At 33.7% G+C, this 10,133-nt stretch overlaps 2 protein-coding genes and 1 long non-coding RNA gene across 3 annotated transcripts; 1 reads left to right on the top strand and 2 right to left on the bottom strand.

Moving 5' to 3' along the window:
- Positions 1 to 638: 638 nt before the first annotated feature.
- LOC137835380 (uncharacterized) lies at positions 639 to 2,336 on the bottom strand. Its single transcript, XR_016521193.1, has 2 exons — positions 2,097 to 2,336; positions 639 to 1,105 (listed from the first exon to the last, which is right to left on the bottom strand). It is a non-coding gene; the product is annotated as an uncharacterized LOC137835380 (long non-coding RNA).
- LOC137835379 (putative WRKY transcription factor 69) lies at positions 1,204 to 3,501 on the top strand. Its single transcript, XM_068643859.1, has 3 exons — positions 1,204 to 1,650; positions 1,732 to 1,875; positions 2,850 to 3,501. The coding sequence occupies exons 1-3, from the start codon at positions 1,511 to 1,513 to the stop codon at positions 3,325 to 3,327; spliced, it is 762 nt and encodes a 253-aa protein (XP_068499960.1). The 5' UTR covers positions 1,204 to 1,510; the 3' UTR covers positions 3,328 to 3,501.
- Positions 3,502 to 4,794: 1,293 nt separating this feature from the next.
- On the bottom strand, positions 4,795 to 9,867 carry LOC137835381 (ras-related protein Rab11D). The gene is made up of 2 exons (XM_068643860.2): positions 9,315 to 9,867; positions 4,795 to 5,422 (listed from the first exon to the last, which is right to left on the bottom strand). The coding sequence occupies exons 1-2, from the start codon at positions 9,533 to 9,535 to the stop codon at positions 4,987 to 4,989; spliced, it is 657 nt and encodes a 218-aa protein (XP_068499961.1). The 5' UTR covers positions 9,536 to 9,867; the 3' UTR covers positions 4,795 to 4,986.
- Between the last annotated feature and the right edge of the window lie 266 nt (positions 9,868 to 10,133).

The raw sequence follows: 10,133 nt of genomic DNA, 5'->3' as shown, positions 1-10,133 counted from the left end.
AAATAAAAACTAATTTTTAGTAACAAAAAATAATTAGTTGCTGGACTAAATTAGAGACCATTTTAGAGACTAAAAATATTTTGGTTTCTAAATTGGTTTCTATTATTGTTAAATGGTTTCTAAATTGATATCTATTTAGCAACCAAGGTTTTTGCTACCAAATTAAGAAACTAAATAATTGGTAGTTAAAACCTTGGTTGTTAATTAGATACCAATTTATAAACCATTTAACAATAATAGAAACTAATTTAGAAATCATCTTTTTTAGTTTATAAAATTATCTCTAATTTAATTACTATAGCAACATTTTTTTTATCTAAAATTGATTTCTATTTAATGTTTTTCTTGTAGTGTAGGTATTTTTTTTATTTTGACCTAAATTTGGTTTATTGTCAAATTTTTTATATTAATTTATCACTGACATAAATATTGTAATATTATAATATATGTTAAAATAAAATACAAGTAAAAATTCATCTCAATAATTTTTTCATTAAAAATACTCAGCTAAAATTTAAACTAAAAATAAAAATCAATCTCATATTCTAATACATAAGTAAAAAACATATAAACAGAATAAATTCTACAACACTCGTACATAATTTTCTTTTTTAAAATTACTGACAAGAATGGTTTCCTTGTTAAAATATCAACCATAACTACTTCCGTTGTAAATAAATTCTAAAAATCATTGTAAAATCACATACCATCACGTGATCGTGACCTTTGATCTGGTCCCTAATCTTCACAAAATATTCAAAACTACAAAAACAATTCTAACTAACTTAGAAATTAACAAGCATATTCGATTCAAAAGATGGTATAGATTCGAGAATTCGTCTCAAATCTTAAAAACATACAAAAAAAAAACAGCGAACATCAATTAATCCAATTAGAAAGAAATTCAGTCCAATTTCCATTTAAAATCTCTTAAACAAGCCAACACTAATTTATTGCTTTCACACTAAAAATCTCAGAAATTTCACTTGTTTGTTATAGTTTAATAGCAGCCAACAACCCAGAAAGTCTCCATGCACATATTTTGGAATTATGGAATTAGTTATTCTCTCAATCTGAACCTTGATGCCCTGTCACCAAACACAACCTACAAAATTTGAAAATATGAAGCATTATATACATATTTTACTAACCCTAGCCAATAGTAATACACTATACACTTTGAAACATAGACTAATAGGGCGATGACAGAACAACCAATGAATGAATCGAAAACATAGTGTACCATGAACCTAACCTCATGAGATAAAAGCCTTCCCATGTAGTAGTGTTTTATTAATTGGGTATTTGCTTGCACGTCCACAATAAACTACACTGCTGCCAATCTGTCACCATGGCGGCTGATATTAAACACCAACCCCAACCCCTTCTCTCTCACTCTCACCCTTCTTCTCTTCTCAACCCAATCCCCACTCACCAATCCACTATTTCTACAACATACAAAATTATACATACATCCACCACCCAGATTTAGTTTCACTCCAAACCCATCATGTACCACCGTAGATTCAACAAACCGATACATGTCGCTAACCCAGATGAGCCCGAGCCCGAGCCCACCTCAGAAGCTGGGCCTGCTTCTCCCTCTTCCTGTGATGACACTAAAGCAGAAGCACCGTCACCTAAGAAAAGGTTTTGTTTTTCTCTTTCTTTTTTTCATGGGAATTGGGAAGTTAAATGTTGAAAGGTTTACGTTCATGGCACCATACGTAGGAGGGAGATGAAGAAAAGGGTGGTGACGGTACCGATCGGTGACGTGGATGGATCTAAGAGCAAAGGAGAGACGTATCCACCGTCCGATTCATGGGCCTGGAGGAAATACGGCCAAAAGCCCATCAAAGGCTCCCCTTACCCAAGGTATGCTCTAATATATATATACCACCTTTGCGGGCGGGCATACATTAATTCATTTACCTTAATTGTTTTACTTAACCATCATTTTTTAGCAAAATAAATCACATGCTAATTAGCTTCAGTTTGAAGGATATGGTAATAATAGGACTCAAGAATGCTAAATATCTTTCCGAACAGGAACCAATTTATAACTGAATCAAATAATTCAAAGTTCTTTTCTAGACCTGGAAGTGCGTTGCCGCCGCCGCCGTGAAAAACCGGCTGAAGGCGGCTGTGCTAAAATGCGGATCGGGGTTGTGGTGGTAGTCTGGTTGTTGAGAGCGCACACGCGACCTACGAACCGCGTTGCCTTCACGCCACAATAATTATGGAATATAAAAATCAGGAGTCGGAAGCCGTCATTTTCTATGTTTGATCTTTTTGTTTGTGAAATTGAACATTTTTTTTCTTCTTGTTTTCAGCTTATCCCATTTCGTTTTATAACTGTGTTTTATGAACTAGAGTTTGATAAGAGCATGCACGTTTTTTTTCATGCAACATTGTGTTGATCAGTTAGGATAACTTCCAACTAAATAAAAATCGGTACATTTATTGAAAAATAATAAAATTATTTATTATTTTGAATCATATGATTTAATATATGTCTTTACTCTTCATAGTTGGTAACGCACAAATAATTACAAAGTTTGCTAAGGGGATTCCTGATTAGAGATTTGGTTTTAAGTAATGACTTAAATTAGGTAGTGGATTATTTTTAACGAGGGATTAAGGAATTGGGATTGAGAATCACGCGCTTCAGATAGCGCAAAATTTATGAAAGACCCGTTTTCGCTGGTTTTTGTGGATTATCATCCCAGTCCACATCACTCTTCTCTCTCTTAAATTTTGTATTAAATATTTTCTTTTCATTCACAATAATGTTGAATTAATTAAGCAATTAATAATTAAAAATAATAAATTTGAATCTGAAAACGCAGGGGATACTACCGATGCAGCAGTTCAAAGGGGTGTCCCGCAAGGAAGCAAGTGGAGCGAAGCCGTGTGGACCCCACAAAGCTCATAGTTACCTACGCCAACGACCACAACCACTCCATCCCTCTCCCCAAATCCAATTCCTTCGCCGTTTCCGCCGCTTCCTCGCCGCCCGAGTCCGCCTCCAGGTTTCCGCCGGAGGAGGAAATGGTCGTATTTGCTACTCACACCGATTTTGAACTTGCCGGCGACGCGGCGGTTCTGCTCAGCCACCACCACTTCCGGTGGTTCGATGACGTTGCGTCCACCGGCGTCCTCGAGATCCCGATCTGCGGCGAGGTGGATGACGTGGCGATGCCGATGAGAGAGGAGGACGAGTTGCTCTTCGCCGATCTCGACGAGTTGCCGGAGTGCTCGGTGGTTTTCCGGCGGAGGAATATTCCGAGGAGCAGCGCGATCCGGTGCGGCGGCATCACAGGATAACGTAGTGACATATTATATTCGCGGCCTGAAAATCGTGCGCTATTAAAAAATTGGAAACGTAAAGAAATAATTAAATAAATTAATTTACGATTCATGGATTTCGTTTTTTTTTCCTTGCGTTGTACATTTGAACAATAAACAATTAATTACAGCAGGTTATCTTCTTTTGAAGAATTGCTCCAGTGTCGTTTTTTCTTCTGTACCGATTAGAATCCACTTGCAGCTCATTAGTGAAAATCCACCATCATTGTTCCCAGATTCTCTCTGGAAAAACAAATAAGGACCTTATCCATAAACACATCTAGAATTTCTTTATTGTAATACGTTGAATTAAGATTTCAAGGAGTAAAATAGTCACTCTCATATTTAAATTAAATAGAAGTATAGATACAAATATTCACAATTTTTTTTATATAATACTATTGGAAAAATTCTATGAGAAATTCCTGTTCGTTTATTTTACATGTAATAAAGATTTTGATCAATTTTCGATGGATGTTGTTAAAAACTTAAAAGGTTGAATTAAAATTATTGTTGGTTATATCTTTTACATGCAAAAGTTTATAATTACCATTTCGTAGAGTATTTTGAAGGAATGGAAGTAAAAGCTATATTTTGGAGAGGCCTTTCCATGAACCGCTTATGGTAATTTGGAAATTACTAGCTTCTTAGCCAAATCTGTAGTCAATATTCTATGCATTTCCTCCATAGGAAGTTATTCTTTGTATATCTTGAACATTTGCTTTCACGGTCCATAACGACTACAAATCTTTGATGCCTCCATCGTCTAAACTAAACAACAGGAACATACCTTGTTATGGACTTATTTGTATACTAATTTAACAATTTAATAAACTGAAACAAATCAACTTATTATAACTTTCTTTGCTCGACTTCTCTGTACTAATTTATAAATTCTCTTAAAATTACATAAATTAAGTATTTCTATGTTGACATCAAATAATTATTCATAAGGAAATTTAAGTTCTACATGGATAAAATGTTCAAATTAATTTATCAGTTACATTTTTCAGAAACAACTCAAGCTTATTATTGTGTTTAAAAAACCTACATTTGATGCTTAAAATGGATGGCTTTCAAAGCTCAAATTGTGGTAATAATTTTCTCATTTTCTATAAAAACTACAGAAGACGACAGTACCGAAGGAAGAAAATAAGAAAAAGAAAATTATAGTAAGTCGAATTCAAATAAAAAATATTGCCAATATAGTAATTTTAGAAACATTTTTTTAATTCCAATGTTTATATTAAGCAATAAAAAATAACTTCAACCCTGATCATAATTAGAAAACTTCAACGAAACCAAACACAAGGGCTCCATACCTTAACTTCAATTCTAAAATAGATGTTCGAACTGCCACCAGCTGCATCATAATTAGAGAATAGCAAATATCAAGATCCTGCACATAAAACTTAAAACTATATGATGAACTTGGGTGTAGACCTATTTGTTTCAAACACGTTTTAGAATGATCGTTTTACGAAACATAAATCCTGCGTATGGTTGATGGTTGTAAATTGTAAACACTGTTCAAAATAATATGCAAGACTAGCCTTATTCTACACGATATCACGATTCCAGTGTAGGCATTTACAAGATGAAACAGGCCATAAAAACCAACTGCCATAGGTGAAGCATCTAGTTCGAGCAGCATCCAATTTTCTTCAAAACTGAGGAATCGTCTTTTACGTTTATAGTCTGTCCTTTAGACGGGACAGTGGAAGAACTGCCGTTGTCGCCAGCCTCAACTGCTCGCCTGCTCACTATGCGGTAAATCTGAGAAAGAACCTCAGTAAATGCATTTTCAACATTGGTTGCTTCTAAAGCAGAAGTCTCCATGAAGTACAGAGATTCCCTCTCTGCAAAAGATTTCCCATCTTCTGTTGGAACAGCAACAAGGTGTCGAAGATCTGACTTATTTCCAATAAGCATGACCACAATGTTGGGGTCTGTGTGATCTCTCAACTCTTTCAACCATCTTGCAGCATTCTCAAATGTGGCACGGCGTGTGACATCATAGACAAGTAAGGCACCAACAGCTCCTCGGTAGTAAGCACTAGTAATGGCACGGTACCTAGTATAGCAACACAAAAGTCAAGTAAGTGGATTTAATGACTGCCACAGCAACAGAGATCTCTATTAACTACATTGAAACACAATTCTAGGTCTAGTTCAGCTTATAAAACTTGGGTGCAGCATCTTGAGTAATAGTGGTACTGTTTTTTTCCAATCAAAATTGGAGTCTTGCAATCTGCTTACTTATACTAATGTCCTTTACTTCATTTCATTTTCTAAGTATTAAAAAGTAAACATTAAGCCTAACTCAACCTCATAAAACCGGTTTAAAGAGTGAGGTTTGCATTCCCCACTTATATACAATGAAATATTCTCATTTCTAGTGGGATCTCCAATCTCCAACACTAAGTAATAAATAACTGATTTTAGGGGTAGCAGGAATTCATGTGAATTAAGAAATAGGAACCTCCTCTTTGATGCAATTCAAATCAACTAGATTCAGCAGCAGCCTCATCATACTGAATTCTATTCTCCATATTGATGCCGATCAAAAAATAAAATAAAATATATATATATCTACTTGATCTTATCTGATAGACTTTTCCATGAAGGAATTAAAAAGGAAAAGTGAGGACACTGTTTAAGGACTTAAAAGGAAAAAGGTTTTATTGAGATGTGTAAAGATGTCCTCCCTTATAATTTTTTAATGCGTTCCTATATGATTTTCAATAAAAACGTTCTCCCTTTAAATTTGGGCACTGCTTAGCAAGAACCTTTTTAAAAACAAAATTGTAGAAAGGTCAAAAGCCACTTTTATATGCCCAAATAAGTTCTTCCAAATGTCCCTTATTGTATTATAAATTATAATTATATATAGATATTTTTAGGATAACAAACAAAGCGCGTGAAACAAGTAATCAGCTGCACCCTACTATCGTATTCATATAAAAAGTTAATCAAGACGCACATAGATTATTAAGGACGAGGTTTGCAAGATGCCTATGTATATTCATAGCCAAATTGAACTGCTGTCCAAATAAGGGAATTTGAAGAAAAAATGACATATATTCCATGGTCAAATGTTCAGGTTCTAGATGCTTGCACATATATAAAAATAAATTAAGAGAAAAATTAAAAAGGCAGTGAAAGCATTAAGATAATAGCAACTTCATGTTATGGTAATTTATTTATTACATAACTTTCTATTTTGTTAAGCAACTTGATCTTCAAAAAAAAAATATGATATTAGAAGTTCCTTAAGGGTCAGTCTAAACAATGCAAAGTGTAATACCTCACAGAAGTACATTGTATAACAAGCTACTCACTTTCACAATTTAAAAATGTGTTTGATAAGATCAATAAGCAAGCTATTAGCTTATTTGAATAGTTTATAAGCTAGTTTGACCAACACAAAAATATTTAGTAAGGTACATAAAAATATCTTATTTTAGGAACTTGTAGCTTGTAAGTCATAAACTACTTCAATTAACTTCTACCTTATAGCTTGTAGCATATTTAATTTTCTTTCATCACTATTTCTTATAACTTTTTTACTTCCTCTCGTATTCACACTATAAACATCTTTTTCAAGAGGATCAATTTCTCTTTTAAGATATTGAATATTTATTTTAAATATTGCACTATTTATAGTATTTATTGGGTTACTTTCTTTTATTTTGTATGTAGTTTAAATTAAATAAAAAAAGATTTATCATTACAAATTGAAATAACTAATGTTTCACTGCATAATGCATTGTGAAAATTACACAATAAAAAACTGTAGAAGAGAAACTCGATATAATAGCATAGCAGTAGTTTAAATTTAGAAATAAAAAATAAATTTGATTAATACTCATTAAATCAACTAGTTTAAATAACATGACTTGTCTAAATAAAAAAAAAACATACACAACTTTTTAAAAATAAATAAAAGCACTAAACTTTTTAATAAAAATTTAATTATTTTTTTAAAATCTAAAATTATAATTACATAATTTTATTCATATAGTAAGACTTACTTTTATGTCATTTTACATTTACCAAATAGCTTATCATCTAGTTGTACCGAACACTTTTAAGTCAAGAAATTAGTTTATCAGTTCGGAAGTTATAAGTTAAACGTTTATCCAACTAGCTTATGAGCTAGTTTTACCTAACAGATCCTTAGATATTAAAATCATTTTAAGCAGAGCACTTACATGAAGTTAAAAGTAGACTTGCGTACTCTAATTATCAATATAGAAGTATGCTTCTTCAAAATTTATGATGACCAGAGAAGAACATATTATGCTTCGATATTTATAAAATTAAATCAATCTTTAAGGCTATGAGGGGTATATAGCAAGTTTTCACATAAGATATCAAGTAGAAAATCCAAGCTTACAACATATTGCTAACATGGGGGCAAACAATTCTCTCATATGTGGGCATTAACAAATAGTTTTACTTAAATGGGAAAATGAAAAATAAATAAATTTAAACTGGTGTTAACCACTTCACCTAATTGTACGTCTAGTTCTTTTCTTTGTCCAGTTTATGTAGTTATTTTCTAGACGGTTTTGCACTAGACACCTAACCGTTCACCAATTTTAAGCTGAACCAATCAGTCTGGTCTTTCTATTAACCAAAACTTGAGGAAATGTTCCCATGAAAGACCATCATCATTGAGTGGCTGTGGCATAAAGCCAGAAAGTATGTCAGAAGGTCTTTCCCCTCTCATCACCACCCCATCATTTAACCAAGAACATAAACCCTTTTCCCCCTCCCACCCTCATCATTTGTGCACTGAAAAATCTGGAACCTTAGCCTCATTATCACTAAATAAGTCCAGTTCTCTCTGGAAACAATTTTGGCCGCACACATTATCTCTGGCCAGTTTCCAGTGACAGACATCTTTTGCTACCCAGTTTACAGCATGCTCAAAACTGAACTGGCCAGCTCATTACAATTTCAGCCTTTCTGTTTCAGACATAGTGGTGGCTAGTTATCAAATGCTGACAGTTGATCACTAATATGAATGTCTTTAATTTTATATTTTTATTATTATTCTCAGTACGAGTGTGAGTGCAGCATAATTTATGCAGTGTATTTTAAGAAATAGCAGTCATCCCACTATCCTGCAATAGTATTTTGAGGTCAGTCACTCACTCCACACCACCATTTGGGATTAAGGACTTCGACTGAAATATATACAAACACATGTACACACTCTCAAGTATAAACAAAATTTTGAATTATACAAATCAATATAGGAGGTGCCAGAGCAACACAAATTAAACATTTTATGATGTAATCAAGCAGTTCAAATGGTCAATTGGAAAATAACCTGTTACCACAACCAATCTAATATTCTTTTTGTCAATTGAAGCATTATCAGTACTCCAAACTTACTCTGATTGCACAAGTGGCCTAATACTAAAAAAAGGAACAGAAAATAAAAAATAAAAAATCCTAAGAACTTATCGTACTTCACATTACCAAATCAACAAGGGCTATAAGAAGAAATCAGCACTTTCCTAACAATACCACCAAATGACATTTCAAAGAAACAAACGGCCCAGCAAAGTATCTCCTCAAACCCATAAATCAATCGATGTTAGGACGCGCTTTTGCATGTCTTTCAAACCAGTAACCAACGATTCACGATGTCGTCTATGCATTTTGAGCACACTCACAAAAAAAAAATCCCTAATTCCAATTCCATAAACAAACTCAAAGCACACAAATCCACAAACGCCGTACCAGAGCAACAAAACCCCAATCCTTCACCACAACGTTATCGAAATGAATCGACTAAATGAAACAATTAAAACAGTGAATCGAAGCGGTATCCGACATCAGAATCCGAATACTAGAAAACAGTAATAAGAAATAACAACAGCAGCAGCAAACAATGAGAATGACAGATCGAAGTTGGTAGAAAGAGTAATTGAATTGAAAAGGGAAGAGACCTTTCCTGGCCAGCGGTGTCCCAAATCTGAGCCTTGATGACCTTGGCATCGATATTCAAACTCTTGGTGGCGAACTCAACCCCTATGGTGGACTTGGACTCCAAATTGAACTCGTTCCGCGTGAAGCGCGAGAGGAGGTTGGACTTCCCCACGCCGGAATCGCCGATCAGAACCAGCTTGAAAAGGTAATCGTACTCGTCATCGGCCTTGTACCCCGCCATCGATGGATCCTAACCAAACCTTCTCCAACTCACTCTCTTCTTAGCTTTCAACTGATCGATTATGACGCTACACAAAAAGAGAGACAAAGGGCAAAGCAAGGAGGGAATTTTCGATTTGCGGAATTGAAATTTTGAATTTTCTTACGGGGAAGAGAAAAAGGATTGAAATTTAGGTTCTCCAAATGGAAACAAGGTTCGCCTGAATTGTGGGGATTGTCTTCTGCGAAACCCTTTTTTTTCTTTTCTTTTCTCTTCTCTTCTCTTCTTTTTCCTTTCTTTCTTTATTTTTCTCTTTCAGTTCCTTTGTTTTACTTCGACGCGTTTTTTCCTTCGCACCACGTTACAGTAATAATATCAATAAACTATTATTATTATCATTAATTTTTTTCATTTCCATTTTCCATAATTCTTAGATTTCATGACTAACCTATTTACTTAATTTATTAAATATTTAATTTTCTTTAATTTAGTATAGAGAATAATTTGAAATGTTTAAATGTTGAAGAGGTTGGCAAAAATATTTCTAAAATTACTCCAAGTAATTTGTTTTACTTTTAATCATTTAAAAGGAAAGTGATAAAATAATACTCTAGAAATC

This window comes from Phaseolus vulgaris, chromosome 5 (assembly GCF_051622355.1).
Source record: "Phaseolus vulgaris cultivar YP4 chromosome 5, ASM5162235v1, whole genome shotgun sequence".
Classification (NCBI taxonomy): domain Eukaryota; kingdom Viridiplantae; phylum Streptophyta; class Magnoliopsida; order Fabales; family Fabaceae; genus Phaseolus; species Phaseolus vulgaris.
The sequence above is the reverse complement of the archived record's forward strand: the minus strand, read 5'-3'. Positions and strand labels throughout refer to the sequence as shown.

What these genes read in the sequence shown, in the direction of transcription:
- LOC137835379 (XM_068643859.1), top strand. Translation starts at nt 1,511, where the DNA reads ATGTACCACCGTAGATTCAACAAACCGATACATGTCGCTAACCCAGAT. An exon ending in GCACCGTCACCTAAGAAAAG is followed by an intron (nt 1,651 to 1,731) that starts GTTTTGTTTTTC and finishes CACCATACGTAG; the next exon opens with GAGGGAGATGAAGAAAAGGG. An exon ending in AAAGGCTCCCCTTACCCAAG is followed by an intron (nt 1,876 to 2,849) that starts GTATGCTCTAAT and finishes CTGAAAACGCAG; the next exon opens with GGGATACTACCGATGCAGCA.
- LOC137835381 (XM_068643860.2), bottom strand. Translation starts at nt 9,535, where the DNA reads ATGGCGGGGTACAAGGCCGATGACGAGTACGATTACCTTTTCAAGCTG. An exon ending in GACACCGCTGGCCAGGAAAG is followed by an intron (nt 5,423 to 9,314) that starts GTCTCTTCCCTT and finishes TTGCTATACTAG; the next exon opens with GTACCGTGCCATTACTAGTG.